This window comes from Cyprinodon variegatus, unplaced genomic scaffold, assembly GCF_000732505.1.
Source record: "Cyprinodon variegatus isolate N-32 unplaced genomic scaffold, C_variegatus-1.0 Scaffold2, whole genome shotgun sequence".
NCBI lineage: Eukaryota > Metazoa > Chordata > Actinopteri > Cyprinodontiformes > Cyprinodontidae > Cyprinodon > Cyprinodon variegatus.
In genome coordinates, this window is record NW_015150455.1 from 1,535,844 (window position 1) to 1,562,710 (window position 26,867).

At 39.9% G+C, this 26,867-nt stretch overlaps 1 protein-coding gene across 2 annotated transcripts; it reads right to left on the reverse strand.

Moving 5' to 3' along the window:
- Window positions 1–201: 201 nt before the first annotated feature.
- On the reverse strand, window positions 202–25,301 carry setd2 (SET domain containing 2). Of its 2 annotated transcripts, XM_015370109.1 has the most exons (23): window positions 25,146–25,295; window positions 20,967–21,088; window positions 19,985–20,073; window positions 18,766–18,787; window positions 14,781–18,658; window positions 14,560–14,691; window positions 13,623–13,751; window positions 13,349–13,472; window positions 13,189–13,266; window positions 12,994–13,091; window positions 12,739–12,871; window positions 12,466–12,600; window positions 12,237–12,365; window positions 10,635–11,777; window positions 10,501–10,549; window positions 10,154–10,418; window positions 9,235–9,952; window positions 8,824–8,949; window positions 5,175–5,311; window positions 4,980–5,091; window positions 2,750–2,824; window positions 2,551–2,652; window positions 202–1,822 (listed from the first exon to the last, which is right to left on the reverse strand). In XM_015370109.1, exons 5-23 carry the CDS (start codon window positions 18,599–18,601, stop codon window positions 1,661–1,663), a joined length of 7,668 nt encoding a protein of 2,555 aa, XP_015225595.1. In that variant the 5' UTR covers window positions 18,602–18,658; window positions 18,766–18,787; window positions 19,985–20,073; window positions 20,967–21,088; window positions 25,146–25,295; the 3' UTR covers window positions 202–1,660. The 2 variants fall into 2 exon arrangements, with proteins under 2 accessions (XP_015225595.1, XP_015225584.1); XM_015370098.1 differs by lacking the exon at window positions 19,985–20,073 and having other exon boundaries at window positions 25,146–25,301.
- Window positions 25,302–26,867: the final 1,566 nt, after the last annotated feature.

Here is a 26,867-nt window from a genome sequence, read left to right on the forward strand (position 1 = left end):
TACTTTCCCAAGAATTTTAGATAAGAAAGGAAGATTGCATAACTATAACTGGCCAAGTCATTTAGGTCAAGAGACAGTTTCTTAAGGTTTAATTACAGCTACCTTAAAAGCCTCCACACAACAGTTAGATTTTTATTTGTAATAACATTATCCACTACAAGGTACTTAAAGATTTAAAACTCAAAAATAGACCTTGTTTTAAAAAAAGAAGTTTATTATCTTTTAAAATGTTTGTACACTCGTTATGACAATGTGCTTACACAATACTTACAGTAGAGTAGGGTGGAACTTACTTTGTACATAGAAAAATAAAAATAAAAAAACACACCATCAACAATTACAGAAAAAAAAAACACATTTACCTCCCTGGTCAGTGAAAAACAAAGAAAACTGAGTTAGACAGGCTGAAGTGGGAACTGCATCAGGAGGACTGAGCTGGTGAGGATGGGGGGGCTTTCTGGGCCCTTCTCTCCTACATACAGCTTTGGTACTTTTTATTTTTCAACACAATATTTACACTTTATTCAAGAAATGATAGTCCTTTTACAAAGTGTTTGCTCATTAAACATTCCCAAAACTATTATTCAATATATTCACATATAAAGCAATTTACATATGTTGGAACTTTGTTTAATGCAAGTTAATGGGCTGAAAAAGCAGTGAGCTAATGCTAAAGAACAAACCTTTACTGTCAACAGTAAAAATATGCTAAATTAATGGAGATCATGGAGCAAAGTCGACCAAGCTAAGGGTCTTGTATGAGAACTAACTAGTAAAAATACCCAAAGCAAAACACATTTTAGCAACTTTTAAAACTGCAATGCTACACACTTTAGTATTCCTGTAAGAATATGAAGCAAAGCAGGTTGGAGAAAGATGGAGATTTAAAAACATCGCCTTGGTTTAAATAGCAAAACAAACAACTTTCATCCCTGCTTAAGCTTCTAACTTGATAAAATCATCAGGTAAATACAGACCTTTCACCTCATGTCCAATCGGCTCGTCCTCAGCTGATCTGTCAGGGAACTGCAAATAAAACTTAACTCCAGTGTGGGTACATCGCTTAGACCTCGGCCTATTCATGCATTCTGAAAACTAAGGAGGCTGCAGGCTTTTACGGGAAAGTAAGCAGAATTTGGACAGCGAGAGCTTGGACCCTTAGCAGCCCAGTTAAAAGCAGCACCAGTGGAAGTGGGCTGGGAAGAGAACATCTGGACTGATCTGTCACTGATTCATTTTTGAACAGTACAAGGGTCCACTTCCTTATTAAATAATCCTTGTTAAGGGCCTGAAAGTATTTAAAAAGTAAAAAAAAGAGGTGATTATCTCAGGAACATTTAAGAACTAAAAAAAAAAAAAAAAAAAAAACATCAAAAAGCTTAAAATGAGACAGTCATTGGACACGTTTGTCTCTGTAGCACCCCTCTGTGTCGTCACGCTCAGGCGAGCCACCTGAAAGTCTGTAATCATGGGGCTTTCTGTGCGTTTCACAAAGCCTGGAGAGATTCGTGGGCAGCAGTGCAAATGCTTCGACATAAATACAAAATGAAAAGAAACTACTTCACTGTCCAGACTGGCCAGAACATACAGGGAGGAGTGAACGGGAAGGCCTCTCCAGTGTGAGCGCGGAGGCAGCAGGGACATCTGTGCCTGGTTCTGGTCAGTACACGTCAGTATCCTCCTTGGGCCTGTACACAGAGCCGAACCTCTGCATGTACTTTTTGATGTATTCCTTAGTCTTGTGCTTCACATTCTCATTGCACTCGAGGTCCTCCGGGTTCTTGCAAGCTTTCAACTCCTTATTCATGACTCCGTGAGTTAGCTGCGACCCGAAGCAGAGACAGAACAGTTATGAACGTTTCAGAAACCAGCAGAATGTAAATTAACCAATTATGATACATAATTACAATGAATCCTGGGAAAGTGGTTGGATCGTTAATCCTCTTCTAGATGCTTAGCTTCTTATAATCTAACAAAGATTAAATTCTCTCTTTAGACGAATGAAGCCAAACTGTTTCATGGATTGTAACCATTTCCTCTGAGTGCTGGTATGTGAGAAGTGGATCCATGCAAACCACAGTGAGCTATGCAACCACTTGAAAAGCACAGAGTGATAAGAGCTAAAAGATGGCAACATGTTGTTATTCTTCTCAGGAAAATTAAGATGAACAAGGATCTGACCTGGATGGAGCGCAGCTATTATATTCTATTATATAACAGTAGCTAATAATAGGCAGAGAATCAACTAATTACACTAAATTCAAATTATTATTTCTCAAGGATTAAAGAGTTCTCAAGCTTTTTGACTATACCTCATATTGATATATGATAGAGGCACAGAAAAACTGAGCATGTTGTGTTTTAAAATTCAATTGGTTCTGTAAATTCTTATTAGAGTTTCAGTTAGTTTTCATTTTAATTTATTTTTTTCCAAGACCTAATCTTTATTTTTAATTTAGTCAACGAAAATGTAGTTTTTTTTTAAATTCTAGTTTTTGCTATTTCTGTAATTTTTTGTTATGATAACCAACTTTGTTGGGTTCTACTCACCTTTCTAGCCAGGTGTTTGAAATCCTCGGTGTTGCTGATGCGTCCAGATTTACAGTCTGGTTTCCGGTAAGGATTTAGGCATTGCACAATAAACTGGGACATCTAGTCGGCACAAAAACGGAATAGAACAAAGAGAACGAAATGAACCGCTGTGGGTAAAGATGGACTTGTCTGCAGGGATATGGCAGCCAGCACTCACCTCTTTGCGAAATGTCTCTTTACTTTTCTTAGCTAATTCACTGGAAGTGTCTGCTTCGGCCGTTTTTGTGGAAAACTGTGACAATAAGAATAAAGGATATTTTTAAAATAACAAAACAGCAGTTATTAACATTTCACTACATCATCCAGAAGGCGTTTCCTATTTTCCCTAAACCAAATCAAACAGATGTGCATAATGCCATCAAACAGCACCCTCCAGCAGCTAGTTTTAATCAGGAGGTATCCTTTCAGGATGCTCCATCTGGGCCTATAGCCTTCAATAACAAAGGAAGGTTTAATGCAGTGAGCCTGTACTAATCAGAGTAGAAAAAGCAGCTACAAAGGATGTAAACACACTGTTTTATGTCTAAGCGATATCAGATTTTAAACGTTATTTTAAGAGTTCCAGGTTTATATACTACAGATAGAAAAGTGAAATATTTAGACATCAGATCAGGAGCGGAAACAGGAAATTGATAGAAGAAAAATAACGAGCAAACTACAAACAGCTTGGTTTCAAAGTTTTGCCAAAAGAACAACGAAGACGGCAAGTGATGTTTAAGTAGGTAAAGCTGCCATTTTCTTTGGCCAGTTTGAAAATCTAAGCAAAGTAAAACATAACAGGGTTCTTCTGTAGGCTGAAAACCATCTATAAGGAATCAAACAAACTAAATAAAACAAAGAGATCAAGCAATGTGCAGCAAAAAAAAAATTTTTTTCTCTGCATGTTTAGCCTGCTGACATTAAGCTCTTATGAATGTATCATATTTTCCAGGCTATGTAGCGCACCTAACTGTAAGTCGCGCCCACAAAATCTTTTGAAAAAAACTGGAACCAAACCTGTAGGGGGAGCTTTACATATTAGCTTGTTGGCTCGCAGCAGTAAGAGCTTCTATTGAAAGTTGGAGCTTCGTCGGCTCTTTATTTTAGATCTGTAGAGGTTGAGCCCTGTCTCTTCATTGGTTAGGCAGCTTTAATGCAGCAAATAAATAACAAAAAATGTGTGAATTCGGGACATTTGTTCTCCGTCATGCCTGCTGCTAGCATGTTCCTGTGCTAAATGAAAATTAGCCCCTTATTCTTTCATTTTCAACTTTGAATTACCCCACTGGCAGTTAGGAAAAATCCACAGAAAAGCTGCATGGTTCAAAGCGTGGGAAAAAGTAGCAGCTTATAGTCCAGAAAATACAGTATTGGTCTATATTGGAAACCTTGTTGAACATTAAGATTTATGTTATATTATGGATGGACAGATTTAAAGGGTGGATAGAAAACCAGGTTAGAGGGTATGATGACTGGATGAAAAGAAAAAATGGATGAATGATGCATAGACTGCTGAACTGATGAATTGAGAGTTTAGAAAAGGGAGAAAGAATAAAGTCAGAAAAACATCTTTTAAAGTTGTTTTTACTTTCCAGATCTGAAGTACATCTGAACTAATTTTTCACCCACATGGGAGATTTGACATCGAATCTTTTAAGCTCTGAGAGTACCCATCAATCTGCTCGACTGCATGATGTGAGGATGTTAATGTCCTCATATGTTTGTTTGGGAGGGAAAACATCTCATCACGTCCAGCTCTAATGTTTCCCTCCAAGTCTTATAGGCCGTTTTTAAAGTAAGCAAAAAGACAGGCAGGGCAGCATGCTTCACCAACACTATAAAACAAGAGGCTGCAAAGAAATGAGCACACAACTCTCCAGATGGCTTCCTTTATAGCCGGAGACGGGAAGAAAACAAAGAGGGAAAACAAACGGTGCAACGGAAGTGAGGATAAGTTCACCCCCCCCCCAAAACCACAAAAATCCCTCCGGCTAAGGGACATGAAGACGGTGGAGTGAATGGACACACTAGGAATTTCTGTCTCCATGTAGGATCTGATGAAGCAATTGTGTGTGTGTTTGTGTGGCGGGGCGGAGCTCATCAGTAAGTTTATAGAAGCCAACTGGGAGCGATCTGAGGCAACAGGATTTTTTTCACTTCCTGTAGAAACAGCTGAAGGTTATTACTGGTGCTGCATCTTCAATTACCCCATAAAACAAACAAACCAATATAATCACACTGTCGCTTTGGAGCAGAATGTTTTTCTGAACCAAACTCTAAAGTGAGGCAGCATTTTAATAAAAAGGAGGAAATCATATGGATTTTCTATTTTACTTTGTAACCAATAGCGGTTATATTAACATGTTATAACAGATGACAATGAAGACTAATCAGTGCAGCACAATTACCCTGGAAGGATTTTCATCATAAGTCGGTGTTCCGAGGTCCATCTCAGACTCATGGTCCACACTGGTGTTGTCAGCATTGCCCTCCCACGTGGGAGGATCCCACTGTGTTTGCCTGAAAACAAATGCAAACATCAGGATCGCAATTTGGGGAAAAAAAAAAAAGCAACACACACACACATAAACCGCTACACCCACCTAGTGACGATGTGGTAGTAGTAGATCTTGCCTTCAGGGTCCCGGGCTACTTTCCAGTTGGGAGGTAGGACGATGGTTTTGGGTTTCGGGGGAGAGGGAGGAGGCAGGTCCATCACATTGTTGGGTACAATCATCTCCTGGTTATAAACACCACAGAATAAATACAGATCAGGAGAAATTACATCAAACTACTCCTATTCAGTTAAAACGATAAAGAAAGCAGCAGAATATTTTATCTCTTTATAGCTAAAACATATAAAACCAGCAGATTAGAGGGATTTCTCTAAAAAAGGGCTAACCAAACATGTTAATCCCTCCCTGACCAAACTATTTACTTTTGAAACCATATGACTGACTGACTGGATTTAAAACCGTATTTACATTGTTGTGGGCCTTTAAGCCTCCCATTACTACCGAGTGGTCTTGTCATTTTACAAAGCAGACAAATGTTTTCATTATTTTGTGCTCACAGAGCTCTGTGTCTTTCTCAAGAAAAGTAGACAACATTTAAATTTCAACAGGTAATTGGCTAGGTCAGTCCTCTGTCACAAATCTCACCTCATAACAGCGTTTCTACTATAGAAGCCATAAATGTAATGTCCCTGCAGATCTATTTACCCCCCATGTTTACAACTAATGTCCAACAGGACTAAAAACCACAATGATTTCATGCAAAAGAAGCACGGATATATGCAACAAAGTATTAAGTATTTTAAAAGATTATTAAAAAAAAAACGCATTATGCATTTGAAAACAAATGTTTAGTCATATACTGCCCCCATATGGTCATACTAATAATTGAACTTACTTATTGCATGTGAATTTTCAGATGAAATAACGATCAATCACATTTAAGGAAATAATGTGTCCTAACGTTAGACTTAAATTAATAAATCACTTTCATGGAAATGATCCTGAGTGATTCATAACAACAAGAGAGGCTTGGCGCACAAGAGGAGCTTTGTATTTAACATGCCTTTCCTCTCAGTCATATTTACGTCATATTTAAGCATTTTGTAAGAGCAAACCAGGCTGAAAGTGTTGAAGATCAACATTCCCTGTAGGACTGATTGGTTTGGTAAATGGTCCTGAAAGTTTACTTAAACAATGAATATACAGACACTTGCAAACATCTTTTTAGCTGAGAATCCAAGAGGATGAAAATTCAGATTAGTTCTTGAATGAGAAAGTAGATCTTGCTTCTTGTTTCATGATGACCTTGATAAGTTCCAAGCTTAAACATGTTCATCTATTGGTTTCTGATAATGAATAATACCTTCCAGGCTGCATACATTTATGCAGCCTGGAAGCAGGTGCAATAAATCCAAAATGACCTCGAGATTTACGCTCATCTATACACAACAAACTGGTTCATTTTAGAGCTGTAAAGAAAACCGCACCAATTAATTGTCAATTAATGGTTTGTAAGTTTAAATTTTGTTCTTTCAGGGTTGTAATGTTACCTATGTGCACTAGAGGGTGCCGATGTATATTCCTAAGCTGAGACTTGATTGTATTTTCCAAGAAAAGCATCATCAGAGCAAAGTCATAGTCTGCAACCGAACCATACTGCAAGCACGATCTGTTATATCATCTCATTTGTGCATCTGCAACCAGATATCCATCCAGGTCGAAATAAATAATGCCATTATGGTACCGAAAGTACTAATCTCTACCCCTAAATCAACAAAGAATGCTAAACTACATCTTATAAAAAATATTTGATGGTGGTCAGAGGGCCCGGTGGCGCCAGTGTACGGCAGCCTCGCTTCTGTCAGTGAGCCCCAGGGCAGCTGTCGCTACAATGTAGCTTGCCACCATCAGTGTGTGAGTGTGTGTGTGAATGGGTGAATGAATGTAGTGTAAAGCGCTTTGATCAAGTCTCCTAACTTGAATAAATGCGCTATATAAGTACATGCCATTTACCATTTACCATTTTCTGAGACAATGGGATGCGTTTTACATTCAGACATGCTCAGATAGAAATATGACTACACCTTGCTTATCAGCATCTTTTCTTTAGAATATGCACTATATAATATAAAGGTAGAACAAAAGGAAAACATAAAACTCAAAAGGAGGACTTGTATGTATAAACCTAAAGCTAAGTGATAAAAACAGAATGGATTTAAACTAATTTATTCTCAGAAAATAAATGACTATCCTGCGCTTAGTATTTTTAGGGAGAGAACATTTTTATTTTGGTCTTTTAAGTAAAAACGAGGCAGGCCTGGATGTATGTCTGCTTGTGCATGAGCAAACGAGCTGATGGTACAGATCATGCTACCGCTACAGATTGGATAGTGACGGGCATGTTAGAGCAGGAACTTAAATCGATTGAGAATCACCTAAATAGCGCCCACTTAGCTGTGCTGCATGACGATGCAGCATCAATATCTCTGCTGTGCTTGGAAGGAACAGCAGTGTGTCAGATTGACATACGGTGTCTTTGAGAGAAAGATTAACATCTCTGTATTGTTAAAATAATAAATGTTTTACAGTTTCAACAAATATTTATTATTCAGCAAAAATATGCCTGATTTTAGGCATGCTTTGATGGCGCAGTGCTTAGCGCACACGACCCATGTACGGAGGCCTTAGTCCTTGACACGGGCAACCCGGCCGGTGGTCCTTTCCCGCATGTCTCTCCCCCCTCTCATACCCTCTTTCCTGTCAGCCTACTGTCCATAAAAATGAACCACTAGTGCCGTAAAAAAAAAAAAAGCCTGATTTAATAATGTCTGGGAAATATTTTTTGTTTATTTAGTCATTATTTAGTACAGATGGCACAATAAATTGAAAGCAGTGCACAGCAGTGGGCTGAGCTCCAACAGTCAGATTTAGTTACAAAATGAACAAAGATTCCTGATTTAAGCATCTGATGAATGGGAGAACTATGAGCTGCTTGTGGAACATTATTCAGGTAAACATCTAAAAAGCATGTTGGTTGTATCATCTGGTTAGAGAAGAAAAAGAAGAGGTACAAAGTCTCAACAAAAGCAACATTAGGAATCTGTCCTGTGATATAATGGGAATTATGAATTGATTGTAGTTATGGCTAGGCCCTAGCTATGGAACATTACTTGTCGCCAACATTTACTGTGTAAAAAAGGAAAAAAACAGATAGGGCTGGGAGCTGTTTTGATTTATAGTGAGAAGACGTGAAATTGAAATAAAAGCAAGTTTTTATACAGAAGAAAAGCAACAAAAAATAAGACTAAAGCAGAGGGGGAGCTGTGGATCTCAACACGACAATAAAATGAAAACCTCCTTGTAAAACATTGCCTACAAAGCCAACAATGGTTCATCCAAGTTGGATGTTTTAAATTTAGATCAGACATATGCTTATAAAAAAATAAAAGACAGAGAAACTGAAAGATACAAGAACCTTAGACTGAGAAATAAGGAAGAAAGTATCGTCTTGAGCTTGTTGCTTTAAATGAAAAATTGTTTCTCATTGACTTACAAAGATAATTTACAGAAGTTTAGACAGGCTGTTCTTCTGAGGATTGAATCGTATAAAGTTAAGAAATATAATTTGAGATAATCTTTCGCAATGTGATCCAGAGGCCTACTTCCTATTCAAGGCATAAAAGTAAGCAATTGAACCCATTAATTCAAAAAGCTCCTCTAAGGCCAAGCGTCTTACCTGTTGGACAGTTTGGGATGTGACGATGGTGGTGACTGTTCCTCCCTGCTGTACCACCACACCCTGCTGGTGACCAGGATACACCGGCTGGCTGTGCAGGTAGCTGGCTGTGGGCTCAGTGTAAGCCTGGAGACAGAACAAATCCAACACTCAGACTTTAGCTGATCATGTGTTACTGTTTGTGTTGGACTGAGCTGGTGCGTTCAGCTAAAGCTAAAAAATGAATTTAGAAAGATGCAGCAATACGTCACCATCCTGACCAATAGACGGATTAAAGACAATAGTATTTTTAAGTTCCATTAAAGAGAAAAAAAACTTTGCACAATATATTAATCTATATTTATATGTTTTGGGAAAAGAAAGAATTTTATAAATTATTTAAGACAGTGACATTCTCATTTGGATTAATACCTGAATGACAGGAGGGTTGGTCTGAGGGTAGGCAGTAGGGATGCTGTAGATGGTCTGGCAAGGCTGGCCCTGGTAATAGATGGCTGTCTGAGTCTGAGCCGGTCCCGGCGCTGTAGCGTACTGCTGCGCCGGCTGGGTCTGTACCGTGACTGCTTGCTGGGTGGTGGGATCCCAGAGGGTGGCGTAGCTCTGCTGGCCTTGTACCTGAGGGGCCGTCTGGGCTGGGACAGAGAGCACAGCTACTCCTGCCTCCTGGGTTGCTACAGTTGGCTGCGTGTACTGCTGGGGGTTAACAGTGGTGAGGTTGGTGGTGGTGATGTGCTGGGAGACGTCAGAGACTGGAGGGGCCTGGGAGGTGGAGGATGGAGAGGGAAGGCTGAGGTTTGGGGCCAGGCCTTGAGGAGGTGTCTGTTCATAGCTGAGGCCCGGATCAACAGGAGGGGTGGGAAGAAGGACCTTTCCGGCATTGGGATTGGTTGGGTCCACAAAAGTCTGTATAGGGTATCCAGGGGGATAGGTGATGAAACCGGGGCTAGAGGCATAGGCCAGCGGATCGTAGGCCAAAGTCTGGAGCTGCTGCTGCTGAAGCTGCTGTTGTTTCTGAGCTTCCTGCTGAGCAACTTCCTGTTCAAACAACTTTCTGCGCTCCTCCGTAGACAGTTTGTTGCGTTCCTTCACCCCAGCTCCTCTCTGGGTCTTGCTGCTGGAAGAATCAAACCTTAAAAATGGAAAGAATTAAATTATAGCTGAATGCTTTTTCTAAAATTATACAAAGGTCTAAAAACAAATGATATACAGCAGCTATGATTAGCTGCAAGCCATGTTCATCACCATGTTTAATAAACCTACACATGAACTACTCTTTTTCATTCAGTTAATTTAGCAAATTTGTCATTGATGTATAGATTCAGATGCCCACCGCTCCTCATTTCGCCTGCTGCTCCTCTCGTACGGTAAAGGAGGTGGAGACAGCGAGCGTCTCCTGCGCCGCTCAGAGCTGCGGGGGGTTTTGTCTGATGGTCGATCCCGATCCCGGTCTCGGCTACGCTCTCGGTCTCGGTCCCTGTCTCTATCGTAATCTCGCTCTCTGTCTCGCTCCCTTTCCTTCTCCCGCTCTCTCTCACGTTCCCGGCTGCGGGAGGTGGTGCGTGGCGCCAAAGCCAAGTCGCGATCACGGCTCCGATCTGCCAGGAAATTTGAAATCTGTCAAATGAAATCCTGTTCCAAAAATAAAAAGAATTTAAGATGGGTTGTTTCAGCTCTTACCTCTGGCTTCCTTCTCCACCTGACTCTTCTTTGGTATCCTGTACACCTCCTAAAAAGACAAGTTGAACCTTAATATTTCAGGACAGAGAAGAGAAGGCCGGTTTGACTTTAGAAGTGCTTTGATCTTTTCTAACCTTCAGATCCTTCCAACTTTCCAGAAGCCTGGCAGCCATGCCACTTATGTCCAGAACACTGAGTTGGGGCTCCTGGCTCCTCTCGCTCTCCACATCGGACAAACCTTCTTCTTCATCCTGAGAGGGCGTTCCTATTGCCGACGGCTCTACCTGCATTGGCGTTGCCTCCGTGGGCAAAGGTGCCTCTGGTGCCTCAGAGTTTGGTGGAGCCTTAGTGGCAGAGTCCCCTGGCTGAGACTCTGAACTGACACTCGGCACTTTCTCAGCCTCCTGTGCTTCTTTGTGCATCTCCTTCCTCTCGGATGGCTCCTCAGTTGGAACATCTACAGAAACAGTTTGGCTGGACTGACCTTCTGCCTCTTCCAATTTAATGGAGGATAGCTCTCCTTCTAATTCAGCCTTTTCTGGCTCTTTTTGAATTTCTGGCTTTTCTTCTCCCGCCTGCGTTTCACAGAGAACCTTTGAGGTTTCTGTTTCATCTGATGGACACTTTGTCTCCTTGATTTTCAGCTGAGTCTCAGCTTCATCAGATGGACACTTTGTCTCCTTGATTTTCAGCTCAGTCTCAGTTTCATCAGATGGACACTTTGTCTCTTTGATTTTCAGCTCAGTCTCAGTCTCAGTTTCATCTTTCATCTCCACGTCTTTAGGTTCCTGTAGACTGCTTGAACTTGTTTCCGACTCTTCCTGGTTTGGCGCATCTTTCCCAGACTCCTCCACAGACTCTTTTATTGGAGCTGGAGCTTCACTCGACTGTTCTTCCTTCAAACCTGCTCCATCTGGAGGATCTGTGTTCAGGGTCTCGGCTTCCTCCTCTTCCTCTTCCTCCTCCTTCCCGTCGGATGCTTTGCTAGCATCTGAGAGAGCGCTGTCCAGACTGTTTTCACTGATGATCTTAAGGCGTCTGTAAACAGCGGGTTTAGAAGTGTCACCGTCCAATTCGGGAACCATTTTGGCAGAGGAACCATCAGGGGTGTTCAGAGGGGTTTGGGCCCGGGAGGTGTTCTCACTGGAGTAGCCGTCCATCTCAGTCTGCTGAGGCAGGGTTTTGGTCTGAGCCCACCGCTGGATGAGGGTCAGGACTTTACTCTCTTCAAGCATGTTCTTGGTGGAGATGGGGAGCACAGCCAGGGTCTTCATGATCTACAAGTCAATAGTATTGATACTCAAACGCTGTATCCAGATAGAATACTAATTTGTCATGGTATCGATACTAAATACAAGTTTTGTTTGCATATTTTAGCCATTTTCAATTTTTGATGTGATTATTTTCACATTGATAGAATATAACCTCTAACAAACTTTAAATCTTGTCAAATTGTGTTATATTTGGCCTATCTATTTTGCAAGTATTTGCACACTTATTTCACTACTAAAATGTATGATTCTGCAAGTAAGCAGGATCAATGTTAAGAGTGAAAAGGGCTAGATTTTCATGTAAATCCATAATTTAATTATTAGGCATTTGTTCCAATTTTCTTGGGTACTGTTATCGAGTTTGGAATTTTGGTACTTAGCATAGTATTTAGGATTTGAGGTAATGTTCTGTACATAACAATTTGCAAGTTTATAATCTTTCACAAAGTTAATCCTGAATCTCACCTCTAGCTGCAGTTTGGTGTTATTAGCACTGTTGCCTTTAGACTCAGAGAGCTCCACCATAAAGATCCACAACAAGGACAATCCATGATGATCCAAGAACTGCTTCAGACAAGATGGATTCTGGGTGTCCTGTGCAGCAAAAAAAACAAAAAACACCCCAAAAATATTTGGCATGCTGGAGGGATTTCAGGGATACATGAGAATAAAGCATCAGCGATGTGTGCTGTACTTGTATGAGCTTGAGACAGAGGAGTTTCTGCTCCATGGTTTCCACTCGGACCATCAGTCTGCACAGAGACACCACCTGTTTCTCATCATACAGCCCTTCTCCGTTCTCCAATAACGCCTCCAGCTCCTCATCCACCTGTGAGAGAACATAAGCTTCCACTTAAAATATAACTGAAACAATTTTCCTGAAAAAATTCTATTTCCCCAGGAAAAACCAGCAAAACATGGTTGAATCAGAGAGGTTTAAGAATGGTTATAAGGTTGGTAAACTGACCGTGGTCAGGGCGTTCTTTCTGCTGCGGTCTTTCTTCATCTTGCCCCCAGCGGCTCGAACACTAACTCTGTTCTCCCCACCAAGGAAGCCTCTGCAGCTGGGTGCCCCACAGAAGCATTTCTGAGCTTCTTTTCTGCAGCGAAAATAAAAGCAAAGATATATTCCTCTTAATTATAATGTGGAGAATAATGACTTTAACATATGCCAAATATTTTGAACACCATATAAGAAGGGCAACATAAGGGGAATTTTTACCCGTATCTCTGAAACTGGTAGTCAAAGGTTAGTTCAGTTCCTGCAGTGACAGCCTTGGTGGTGAAGAACCCGACTCGAAGTTGGCCATTAACAGTCCACTAGAGCAAAATTGTCAAAAGAAATAATTTTAGATAACAGAACTTTCGGAAGAAGAAAAAAACTGACTCAAGAGACGTTTTCCTTCAGTTTCTGTACCTTTTGCGTCTCACAGTTCGGCTCACAGCTGTGGTTCATGAAACGTGAGCAATTACCCTTCAATGTTGCATCAATAATCTGCAGAGCCAAACACAGCAGCAAGTAGATTATCATTTCGTTCTTGTAGGTACCGGTCCCCTTCAGGTCCATCCAAACTCACCTCATTATTCTTTAGTGCCATGAAATAATAGTGGATGTTCTTGTTGCGAGCATATTCTTTAACCCTTGCTTTGAACTCTTTGTGGTCCAACACTTCGCCACAGTATTCCAGAACAAATGTGTTTCTGAGATTAAATGAAAACCAGATGATAGTTTCAACCTCAAATGCAAACCTTAACTAATAAAGCATCACAATAGATGCTGTGATCTTAAAAAAAATAGATAAATAAATAAAAGTAAATAAAACATGCAAAACAATAGAAATAAAATCTTACGGAGCCAAGTCTCTAGCAGCACGCAGTCCCCAACCTTTGTCTTCTGTGAGAATGACCTCAAAGTCTGCATGCTGCTTCATCTGAAAGCGACGGTTCGAGCAATAGCCTCCATTCAAACACCGTGAGGAGCTGGGAAGAAATTAAAGGAAAAACTGATGCAACAGCATGAAAAAGTTCCTATTTCTACCGCCACAGTTTTTTTGACTTCTGCCATGTTTATTTATTTTAAAATCACATTTGATCTGGTGGGAATTTTTACGAATTTTCCCGTCTGACACCAGAATTACTTATGACTAAAATCTGCTTGAGTGCGGTGTGTTGTGGTTGCCGTGTAGCTGATCAAACCTGTTACACCCACAGCTTTTCATAGTCATGTGTGGAATCTCAGGTTTTGAAAAGCAACAGACGATTTGAAAAACTTGCTGTGTGAATCCGGCATATGCACATATGCCGGCACAATGACGACACTATAACTTAGAAAAAAAACATTTCTTGATGAATATATTAAAGCAGAAATAAACTGTTAAGTTCGGCCGATATTTTTTACTTGAATTGACAAATATGTGGATGAGAGAGCACATAAACTGCATGCCGTGCAGCTCCCTCCATTTGTTATCCTTTTTTAATTTTTTCTTTGAATTGTTGATAAATGTTCCAGTAGCACATATCAAGAATTGGTTAAAATGATCAGCTCTGGCCTTGAAAAAAAACAAAACAAAAAAAACCCCTGAATCGATCAATCTCTATCTGAAAGACCTAAGAAAGAACTGAGAATAATTTCTTACAACGTAACCAGTTTGTTTGACTCACTGGAAGCTAGAGAGATTTGAACTGGTTTTATGAGAAATATTTTTCTTACTAAGGATTTCAAAGTTTACAAAAATGTCCCCTTTAAAGCAAAATTCTTCTAAGGTCTACAAATTAAATCATTAACTACCATTCAATCATCAGGAGGCGGTTTAAACAGTCCTCCCCGCAGGCCATCACTCCTTTTGCACGGTCCTCTCGTGACAGTACCGGGCACTCGCACTGCATCCTCTTTATATCTCGATGAGACTTGCTTTTCTTTCTGCAAGAGATGTTAAAATTTTTCATCAGATAAGCTTTAAATAATCTGAGAATGTACTGATCAAATGTTACTATGACTTACAAGCTTACCTCTCAGTTAAGTACATGTTCTCCTCAATCAAGTCAAAGTAAGGTGGCATCTTTTTCGTTTTGGCCAAGTCTTTCCATCTGCTGGCATCCTGAAAGTTGCGTAGAGTGAGCGATGGTCTATCCACCTCTGTCTTTGCAGGAGCTTCCTTAGAGACGGGGGCGTCTCTTTGGCGCTCCTTTTTCCTCGATGGTCCAGCTTCAGCCTCGTTGTCCGAGTCCGACTCGATTTCCGGACGCCTTTTCTTGGGCGGTACTCTGCCTCTGTGGGGTCTGGTGTTGTCCTCTCTAGGTGGGTCAGGTACAGCAGAACCCCTGCTGTTGCTGCTAATTTCGTGACCTTGCACTGAGCTAGCTGGCCCTGGAGTGTTTAGTGCTTTACTGCGACTCAATGAGTTTTCAGCCCTATAGTCCTCATGGTCATTAGTGAGGGAGTCTGGGTGTATTTCACTCGAAGGTTCCTGATAATGTTCATGTGTTTGGAGGTAGGGTATTTTGATAGTTTGTGTGTTTGGTGACTGATGTGTACCGGATGGAACAGTAAGTCTCCCATCTTGCTCCTTAGAAGCGGCTGCTGTTGCTTTAGTGTTTAACAGGGGCCCATGGCTGCTATCAGGCTGCTGGCATGTGCTGGTAGGCTGCTCTGGTTGAGAAAAATCCCACCCTGCACTGAAACTCATCATGTTGTTGACACTATCAGAAAATGTATTCGGTTGGTACTGCAGGTGCACCTGCTCTCCCTGGTTCAGACCTTGGTCTTGTTGTCTAGAATCACCGAACAAAAGGGTGGGATCTGTCATACCTCCTTGGGCACCGTTAGGACCAGCTGCTGATTGCTGACTGTTGATGGCACTGGAACCTTCTGAGTGACTGGTGCTATCAATCATGTTGCTCTGGGACTGACAAGGCACACCCATATGAGGTGACTCAACTAAATTAGTAGTGGTGGGCTGTGTTTGCTGTGCGCTAACTTGGTTGGCTGTTCCCATCTGGATGTGGGGCTGATCTGAAACATCTAAAGGACAACACGAAGAGGTCTGTGCATTTCCAATGTCTTTAATAAGGGATGAATGCTTGGGTACTACTACCACAGAGTGAAACTGTTTCATAGCTTTGTCACAGTCTGAGTCATACTCTGAGTTATCGCTGTCACTGGCATCACTTGGCATTGCTAACGCTCCCTGACTGATGGGTGTTATCATACTTGATTTGCTTCTGGGAGTACTCTCCTGGGATTTACTCTCGCAGGCATCACTACTCTGGATGTGATTTAATGCAGCTGAGTGGATCTGGGATACCTGATCATTAAGAATTGAGGGCTTATTTAGGTTTGGTGATTGAGGCATACAAGGATTTAGGCCAAAGACGTCAATGCTGGTTCTTGCTTGTGAAGGCTCACATACTAAAGAGACGTCCGGCCCCGGGATGGAATGTTTAGACTCTCTGGATTGAATATTGAATTTACTGTCCATGTCTTGTTGGGTACAATCTTCAGCAATCTCAATTTTTGTCACTTTTTTGGGACTATGATTATTTTCTGAACAAGCGGCCTGGTTTAAATTGTCATTTTCAAACAAGTCCTGCCCAACAATGTCCCAACGAGACTTTCTGGTAGTGCATGTACTCTTTTTAGCGACATCCTTACTTTCCAGTCCTTCCACCGGCAGATTTTCGGTTCCTAGATGGGAGAAATCCAATTTGTGAGGGTCAGATTGCTTTTCATCTGCCAAAACTTCATTGGGTTCAACAAACTCTGTATTAGTGTCTTGCTGGATCTCAAGTGTGACATTCATTTCTTTAGCATCAAGAGAGGCATTCTGGACTTTGTTATTTTGTTCACAGCTTACACTACCTTCACTTTTAACTGAATTTAAAACTGGATTTAAACTCAAATCATGCTCGCCATCCTTCACATTGCACACATTTTCCAGAGTGATGGTTATAGGCTTTAAGTTCTCAATCAAGGGAGTGGCTGAGGCATTTTCTGTTTCAGATTCAAGTACTGGTATCTCTTCTTGCTCATTCTCGCCTAAAGACTCTTGCAAACTTTTTTCAGTGGATAAGAACATCTCTTTAACACCCTGATCGCCCTGTAAACCCTCACTTGGCTCCGATTTGGATTTTTCCTTTTCTGTCAGAGGATTAGATTCTACTGTGGTTGCACACAATGGTGCTTTGGTAGGACTGTGAAACGAGTCATCTGACTTTCTGTGACGTCTAGGGGATTTCATATAGGATCTAGAGGGGGTTACTCGTTTTGATTCTGATCTACTAGTTTTCTCGTGAGAGTCTCTACTTTTTTCCAAGGAGCTTGTATTCCTTTCGGAAGGCTGACATTTTGCCTTATGTTCTCCCTCAGAATCACCAGAGCTGTTTTTCCTGTGCTTGTCGTGCGACTGTGACTTGTTGTGTGTACTGGAAGAAGAGGATTTGGCACCAGTGTCAGATTTGTAATGACTGCTAGATTTGCGGGAACTGGAGTCCAAATCAGGAGAGCACCTATGTTGAGAATCAGAGTCTGAGGAACGCTTTGAAGTCTTTTCTGACTTTGACGATTGCATTCTTCTATCAACCTCTGAGGAGTGCGGTGACTCCAGAGATTTTGAACATTTCTCGGATCTTGAGTAGGAAGATGATTGTGATGCTTTATGTGAGCTGGAGTAGTTGGACGACCTGCTGGAACCACTAGTCCTCGTCCTTGTTTTCCTGTGGTCGTCCTCAGAGTCAGAACTGTAACGGGTTCTTTCGGTCCGGGAGCGAGAGCGTCTTTTCTCCCTGCGAGGAGAACCCCTGTGGGATCGTCGCTCAGATTCATGATAGTATGATCTGTCAGACCGAGACACTCTGTCACACCTGGATCTCTCAGATTTGGAGTGAGACGAACTTGTTCGAGAACCTCTCGATCTAGAGCGTGATCTCGACCTGGACCTCCTGCGATCCTTGTCAGATCTAGATGAGCGAGAAGTTATTCTTGAATCGCGGTCAGATTTGGAGTAACTTGAAGACCTTTCATGATTCTCTGTGCGCTTGGAGGAAGCTTTCTCCTTTTCCCCACTACGTGAACCAGAGGAAGATCTTTTGGCCTCTTTGTTCCTACTGTCAGAGTTTGCTTTGCTTTTCGAATCATCTGATTTGCGACTGGAAGACGTGTGGGTTAAGTCTCCATCAGATTCAGAGCAGGGAGGAGCACTGTCTGACTGTGACCTGGTTTTCCTTTTGTAAGAGTTGTGATCCCGATTAGCAGGGCTAGAACTATCATCTTCTTTTCCGGAGGAAGAAAGGGGTTTATTGATGTTGGGATCTTCTTTTGTCTCAGAGGCTTCAGTGGCTGCCTCTTTAGAGGGGCTCTCATTAATGATGGTCTCACAAGGGGGAGTGGGAAAGTCAGTTTCACTCTTGGAGTCTGGTAAAACCTCTGATTCAGAGGCGAGCATCTCCTCAGATGTAACAGGCTTCAGTTTCTCTTCAGTAACAGAATCACTGAGAATTTGCCTCTTGAAAGGCATCTTTGCCACATTCTTTTTTAGTCTAGTTGAAGAAGAGACAGGTGTTGGAGAATGTGTCTCTGGTGTAGACGACGGGACCGAAGCCGCCTGCTTTTGCTCCGTTTTGTTTGCTGTATTCTTTCCGACCTTGTCCAGGATCGACTGTGAAGAGGCATTGTGAGGCTCAGAGATGCCCGTTTCAGGATTTGAAGATATGAAGAGTGAAGTTTGCAGTGGCTTTTTTGTCTGCGAAAAGCTGAAGGACACTTTCTGACGACCCTGATCTTCCAGGTTGACCCTCATCTTGGTTCCTTTTGGCAAGAGATGGTTGGAGAGCATGACTCTGGGAGACAAGCTTTTAATCAGAGCTGACGTGGACAGACCCTCCACCTTCACCTGCAGGGAAAAAAGCACACAACCTTATGCCACAAACAATATAAACAAAACAATCAAAGTGCTGTAATTGTCAAAACTATAAAAACTATTAATAAGGGTTAACTTACAGACTCAGCACTCCCTTCCTGTCTGTGTTTAATAAGAACATAAAGAAAAAGAAAAGGAAAAAGCAAAAATATGAGACCATATTCACAAAAAAGGTAAAGCCTGCAGTGCTCACACCAATTCACTGAATGTTGACATGTACCCGAACAAGTCTTCTACATCAACTGCAAATGACTTTAACATTAAACCACTTTCCTAAATATAGGCAAGATAACCTTGAAAAAAATAATAATAGTCTAACATATGCTTTTGAAAGAGGAAACTGAAAGCCAACCAGCTGCTTCCAGCCTACATAATGGTTTTAGATTGGACTTTTTAAGTCATTCAATTATTTCCTCCTCCCTCCGTGAACATTAGACTACGAAGCTCAGCAAGAGAAAAATAAAATGGAGAACAGTGTGTTAAAAGTTAAACACTGATTTTAGGACTGCTATGCTTTTTTAGACCATTAGACTGCTGAATATTGTGCAAAATGGGTTATTTTATTTATAGATTAAAAAAGGGTTATTTTATTTATTTAAAAAAAGTTAGAACTGTAAATATACAGTCATGTTTATATTACTATTTTTTATTTTTTTTTTGTATTTATTACTGTTTTTCAAGGCTGCACTTTGAAAAAATGAAATTGTCTAGAGCAAAATTTATTTTGTATTCACTCGTGTTTAAAAAATGACAAATAAATCTGTCTAAGTCTTTTTTCATACCAAATATACACATATAAAATGTAAATAAAACAAAACAAATAAAGGGAGGGAGTAAAGGATGATCAGGTGGATGGATGGACAACTAAATTAGGTCAGTGGTTTCTGCAGTTAGTACGTCTTTATAGAACCTGATGACATGCTGGTGAGCCAATTAATCCAACCGACCATATCTAAAACATGCAGCATACAAGCTCCTAAGGACTAACTTTGGACATTGCTTAATTAGATAGTGAACAGACGGACTGGTGGCCAGCTGGAACTTTATGAAATTGATATTTTAAAAAATTAAGCCCTCAAGAATAAATCTGTTTGTCACATTTCCAGAGCTTGAAATCACAGTTTTAAGAATGTATAGAAACACAAAAATTAGCTCTGAAAGCTTTAACCAGAACTAAATCCCTTTAATCAAGTGATTAAGAGGCTTTCTTCATGTGAATTTTTGTCTTCAGAATGTTCATTTCACATTGATTAGATCTGATTATTGAGAAATCCAATGCAGAACATCTCAGTTCTTTACCTTCACAAACTCCAAGACAGCTTTTTCAGTTAGGCCATTGTTCAGCTGCAGTGAAGCACTGTCTTCAATTTCGCTGAATTTGGATTAATCTGAGCAGACAGTATATAATAATACACTTTAAAATTCATTCATAAAGAAAAAAGATCTAATAGTAAAACAAATAAGTAGCTCCCAGTTTGAGTGCCATTTATTTTCATCTCAATCCCTTGCCAGACGAACAAGCCTAAAGAGTCTTTATTTAAATGCTAAAAAAAAAACAGATCTAGTGTTTGTACTAGTTTTGCCCGAATAACAAAACGCCATTCATCAAATTATACCACAGCTAAGAGAGAAATGCTGAAGCCATCAACTGTGGTTCCAATTCATCGAATTTGAATAAACGATTTGCATTGTGTTAAAATGTATGTGCTTCTCTTCGGCTAGGCTTGCAAACTATGAGCAATGTGTGGGTTATTTATTGCACTTGGTTTTCATTTTTTTTCCTCTGACCTCAAAAATCAAATGTTTCTGCTGAAGCCATGTAGTCAACATGTTAAGTCAACTTAACATCAAATTGGATCTTCTGCTATTTAAACCTAACCCTCTGCAAAGAGAACACAACTATGTCAATTTCAAGTGAATAAACAAACACTAAAACTCTGCTGACACTTCAATATGGTAATTCAACAGCATGTTCTTTGTCTGAAACAAACTCTATAGCCTGAAGGTTTTATTCATGACTTGCATACTTATTTCTTGTTCCACCTGCAGTTCCATTGTACATTTCTATAGCTTGCAGTATTTTCTTCTCACTGACTTTGATAACCCTCAGCTGATTTGGGAGCCCAACAAAAAAAACACTCAAGACAGAACAATACAAAACATCAGACTTGAGCAGTGGAGTGAGGACATCAAAACAAACAGGCAAAAACCTGACAGCAAGGAGATGACCAGGCTTTCATAGAGTTATATATTGATATAACAAGTTTCTGCTGCATTGTACCTGAGCTCTGACTTCAACAGAGTGTCCATGGAGAAACACGCCTGTGGTTAGTAGAGCTGAAGAGGCTGCTGCATGGGAATAATCCAAATCAGAGAACTGGGGCCTTTAAAGTGACGCCACACCTGACAGGAAGAAAAGATCCAATTTATTCTAAAATGACATTTTGGAATATCTGATAAAATTATACAATTACAACAAAAAGTGAGAAACAAAATGTGTTTTATGCTAAATAAACATTACACCTCAAACACAACAATTAGATAAATACACCTCTGAATGGGCACTTTTAGCAACACAATTGAAAAATGCATTTGTGGGTATTCGTCCCATAACTTTTATTTAAGGCTGGGCAATAAATCTAGGCAAAGTTGATATTATGGCTGACTTATATGTAAAAGTACAAAGGTTATGTTTTATTGGGTTAGAAGTTTAATTCTCTCTTCTTTTCTTTTTTTAACAAAACGAAAGGAATTTATTTGTATTTTCATTCTAACTTGTGTCGTTATAAGATTAAAAATAAAACATGACATTTGTAAAGATCAGGAAAATATTTAGCGGACAGTTAAAACCACCCTTCTCACTAATATTTCTCTCCAATGACTCCATTGATTTTCCATTAGTCAAATATAGCTTACATGGGGTGCATTGCCATATTATCATTATGATGTTCATGAAGTCAAGGACATCAGGTTGTGGCTGTCGAGTCTCTGAAGTTTCTACATGACATGTAGGGATAAGTGGTCATGTGATGCAGAAAGGGCTTTGATTTGGCGATTGTTTTTTTTAAGCGATGGTTTAAAGAAGTTTCTTCAACTTACTTTTTCAGACCTACGTGTATACCTGTACATACACCTATCCTGACATATACTTTGGTGGCTCAAAACCTGAATAAGCAATAAAAAAACAGAAACAAAACAAAATAAATAAAGAGGAAGAGACTGGATGTCCTGTACCAGAACATCTTTATTAACTTTACAAATTAAAGGAATAGTACACCCAAAACATGATTAGCCTTCATTTTCTACTCACCCCCATGCTGAACAAAACCCTGGAGTACTTTTTTGATATCTCAAATGCATCTGGAGATCTGGGAGGCTTCTTGCTGTCTGCTGACATTCAAATAATGAAGGTCTATGGTGCCCGAGGCAGAAAGGTCCATAAAAGTCCACCAAAAAACGTTTTAATATTCCTCCATACTGCTTTTCCAATGTATTCCAAGTGTCCTGAGTGGGTAGCATCCAGAATTTACTCGAAACGAAGTCATTTAGAATGTTTTTAGAGCATAAACAGTAGTGTATAGGATTTCCTGAAAGCGCGCACCTGCGCGATCCCGACGCTACGGAAGCCGGCAGACCAAACCAGCGCATTCAGCTCGGCAAAGAACTCATGCTCTTCCTCAACACTGAAGTCCTCAGACATTTTTCTTTCGTTGTTTCTTTCTTTGCACAGGTAAACGGCACATTTCTTCTTCTACGCTTGCATTATTGGAAGAGCAGACGCTGAATGCGCACTTTCATCTGGTTTGGTCTGCCGGCTTCCGTAGCCTCGTGATCGCGCATGTGCGCGCTTTCAGGAAATCCTATACACTACTGTTTATGCTCTAAAAACATTCTAAATGACTTCGTTTCGAGTAAATTCTGGATGCTACCCACTCAGGACACTTGGAATACATTGGACGAGCAGTATGGAGGAATATTGACACGTTTTTGTGGACTTTTATGGACCTTTCTGTCTCGGGCACCATAGACCTCCATTATTTGAATGTCAGCAGACAGCAAGAAGCCTCCCAGATCTCCAGATGCATTTGAGATATCAAAAAAGTACTCCAGGGTGTTGTTCAGCATGGGGGTGAGTAGAAAATGAAGGCTAATCATGTTTTGGGTGTACTATTCCTTTAAGAACCCTATTTCAAGCTAAAAAAAAACAAAAAACAAAACAAACTTGCAAATAATTCTCCATCCCAATTTGGTTGCAGGACTGAAAACATAATAAACATATCTTGCTATCTTAATGTATAATTTTTGTTGCTCAATACTACTTTATAAACTTGCTATATTAAAACTTAATTGAAATAAATAAATCATAAAATAAAACAACTAATTGAGCTTTTTTGTGTTAACATAGTTAGAAATGTGTTACTATAAGTAAAAAAAAAATGCAAGCCTTTTTTTTTTTTAACAATTTATTAAACTAATGAAAATTGAATGGTATTATACTGGCATGTTATGTTTGATCAGGACTTGTCATTTGGATCCCATATCAAACACATTTGTAGAATTTCCTTCTTTCATCTCTGGAATATTGAGATTAGTACATTTGTTTGTTCATTTGTTATTTCAAGACTGGACTGTTTTAACTACAGTTTCTCAGGAAAGGCTTCAGCTGATCCAAAATATTAAGCCCTATGTAAGAAAAGCAGTCTTATATCAGCGATTTTACTTTACCTAATGTTACTGACAAAGCACTTCGCTCTCAATCTGCAGGTTTACTAGTGGTTCCTAGAATTTCTAAAAGTAGAATGGGACGCAGATATTTTAGTTATCAGGCACCTCTCCTGTGGAACCAACTACCAGTTATAGTCTGTGAGGCTTAGCTTTGTTTTTTTTGTTTTTTATAAAGCTTACAGTTAGAGTACCATCAACTACCATCAACACCTTCAATTATAAATGATAGAGTTTGACCTATTTTATACCATTTAGTCCAGTTTCTTTTCCAGATATAGCTTTGGGCACTGCTTTTACTAAATGTATGTACTCTCTTTCAGGATGAAAACTAGCTTAGAACTCGTCTTCTTAACTGTTTCGTTATTAGATTGATCCACTTGCGTTGCTGTTTTATGTTACCTTTTCTAACATGGAAAGTGTTTATGGGTGAGTGCTTCTATGTTCTGCTTGTATCCCCTTTAACCCCAGTCGGCCTCAGCAGAAGGCCACTCTCACTGAGCCTGGTTCTGATGGAGGTTTCTTCTTGTTAAAAAGGAGTTGTTTCCTCTCCACTGTACCTGCTCGGTGAGAGGGATCGCTGTACAGTCAACAACATAATGCAAGCAAATGTGTACTGTTGCCACATGCTCATCTAGGAGTGCAACCAGATGATTTTCCTTAGAAAAAAAACTTGACAAATCTAATTGAATTGTCTCTTCAAAGTTCTTTGCGATGGCATGTGTTGTGCATTGGTGCAACATAAAGAAACTAAACTGAACTGTATAAAAAGTATGCAGCCTTTAAAAGAACATTCTCGTGTCTCCATGCCAGATTTTATTTATCTGTTCTTGAAGTGTTTTGGGGGATTAATCTAAAACCCAAGCACACACATGGCTGCATGAAGCCTTAAACACTTTTACACGAAAACACTCAGTGATGAACAGCACTTTACTAACCCTAAAAACAAACCTTAAAAACCGAATCTCTACATTAATATCCAGCTTGTTTGAAAGGAAATTTTCAGATCTAAGGGCAGCATGGCCTGGACTGGGGGGGAGTGGGTCCATCCAAAACATGGCCTTTAAAAGGAGCGAAGTTTCCGATGTGCTAAATAAATCATGTCAAAAAGTGGGTAAATAACCTTAATATATATTACATAAAATTGTTTTAGTTTAGACAAATAATAGGAGTAACACTTTAATTGTGAAGGTAGGATAAGTATATCAGTCAATCTAAACAATCTTGGCCATCTTCAGTAAGCTAGCATAGCAGCGGCTAGCATCGCATCGGCTCGGGAACATAGTTTGAGCGATTTGTTAGCTCAATATATTTCCCTTAGATTTAATCTGTTAATATTTATATACAGGACACTTTGGGGGTTCACCTGCTCAGCTGCGCGGTAAACATAAACATTGAGCAGAAATGCAGATCGACGGTATATCAATCATAAGCTAGCGCGAGCGATGCTAGCTTCTTCTGGCAATTAGCACTAGCAGTTTGTATGCTAACGTGGCTATTATACGCTAATTTTGCCAGTATTTTAAGATGTAATTATTACTTCACGAGACAGAAAGTGTAATTTCCCCAAACACCCGAGCTCATTATCTTCACAATTTAAAGTTGAACATGGATACTTTAACCTAAAGGTATATGTTAACCCGGCTTAGCTCACATGCTAACTGTTGTTTTGTTGTGTACTCACAGTTCGCACAAAGTGAAGCAAACAGATAGCTAAAAATTTGATCACAATACTCACTTTATGAAGTTATTACGTTTACAAGGTTCCCCCATCCTAAAAGTTATCAATCATCTCCTTGTGAAACATTAAGCAGCAACGCATGCAAGCGTTAAATCCATACGGAGCTGTCGGAAATGATCCTCGGATGAGTGGCTCCTACGCTGCTGCTGCGCCCCAGCTTCAGCGGGGAGAACGGTGGAGCTAGCGAGTTAGCATGTGCTCGGTATGCTGCACAGCTGTCATTCGGAGGGAGGGGGGATCATAGGTACTGACATTTAACGTGGTTCTATATTTATTCATACTGTTTCGTTTGAATTATTTTAAGTGTGTCTTCTGTCACTTTTATAAACAATATTATTTCTCACAAATGTGGCTACAGGCTGATGCCTTTAACGTCACATGATTACAGTCCAGCCGGGGCGCGAATCCTGGAATGAAACATATGAATAACCTTTTGCTGCCTTCTCTTTCAACAGCCATTTGAACACAAAACAGTAGCAGCCTTTTGTTTTTACGGCCAAAGATTGAGCAGGAAATGGGCAAAGATCATAGATATATATGATATGTCAAAATGTCAGCACCATTTCCACGCTAACGCACGTCGCTCACGAGCCTCCGTGTGGGCGGGGTTTCGGAACCAAATAAAGAGGTGCTGTCTGGCTTATGTCATCCAATACTAATGAATAATAATAGTAAAACATTCCATCTGTGTCATAACTCACAAAACAGACTTAGAGAGTGGTTTAGCATAATTAATGAAAACCAACAAGCATAAATGTGAAGGATGTGGAGAAAAAGAAAATGTAGAACACGTACTGATAAACTGTAAAACTTACGAACATGAAAGGGAGAAATTGAGAAGGATGGTTGGAAGGACAAGCAAAGAATGGAGTCTTAAAGGAATATTGGGAAATTAAGGAAATATAAAGGATATTCACAGGTTAAGGAAAGCAGTATTTATTTATCCACAGAATACAAAATTAAAAAAGTAGAATTTGATGTAAAGTAATGTTGCTACTAATGAGACAAAAAGAAAAACTTTTATGATCTTTCTATCATTCTTGCTATCAGGCTGTAGAAAAGAAGCCCAGGTTCCAAAAATCACCCCTGGAACATTCTTTAGAGGGCTAAATCTGAGAAGAGGAATGAGATTCATTATCCAGGGGAGGCTCTGAAATTTGTCAGTTGGGGTGTTTTTTGCATCGGACCCTGATGCTTCCTGGTCATCTCACTTAATAGTTTTTTCAAGAATGTCTCATTGAGAATCCAGGCATTTAAGGCTTGAGAATTCCTTGGATCTACCAGAATGAGCTGGATAGTATGGAGGGCGATAGACGGATAACATAGGAAATAGCTTTTGGGTAAGATGTTTGGCCAAAAAAAAAAAAAGCAGTGTACAGAATATTTCCAACACAGAAAACAGTTCAAATGTAGGATCATAAAGTCCCCTACTTTGGTCTTCTGTTAGCTTTTAAGACTGTTTGCTGCCTCATCTGAAAATATAATGATTAGAGCATCAGGCTCATTTCAAGAGCTGTGAAGAAGCTAAAGGACAAAATTGTTGTAACAACATCCATATTATAAACTTTATCTTGAAACATTAGGCAGATGCTTTTAGTCTTGTGTCTTTTTAGGTTTACAATGCTGAAAAAAAGCCTTTAGTCACCAATATGCAGTCTTGTTCCCCTTTAAAGTCTTTTAAAATATATATATATATATATATATATATATATATATATA

Bases quoted from the DNA above. Each gene is read 5' to 3' on its own strand.
- setd2 (XM_015370098.1), bottom strand. From the start codon at position 20,995: ATGGACACTCTGTTGAAGTCAGAGCTCAG. The intron at 13,752-14,559 runs GTAGTTAATGAT...ATTTCTTCCCAG, and splicing joins CGCCTCCTGATGATTGAATG to CTCCTCACGGTGTTTGAATG. The intron at 9,953-10,153 runs GTGGGCATCTGA...TCCATTTTTAAG, and splicing joins AGCAGGCGAAATGAGGAGCG to GTTTGATTCTTCCAGCAGCA.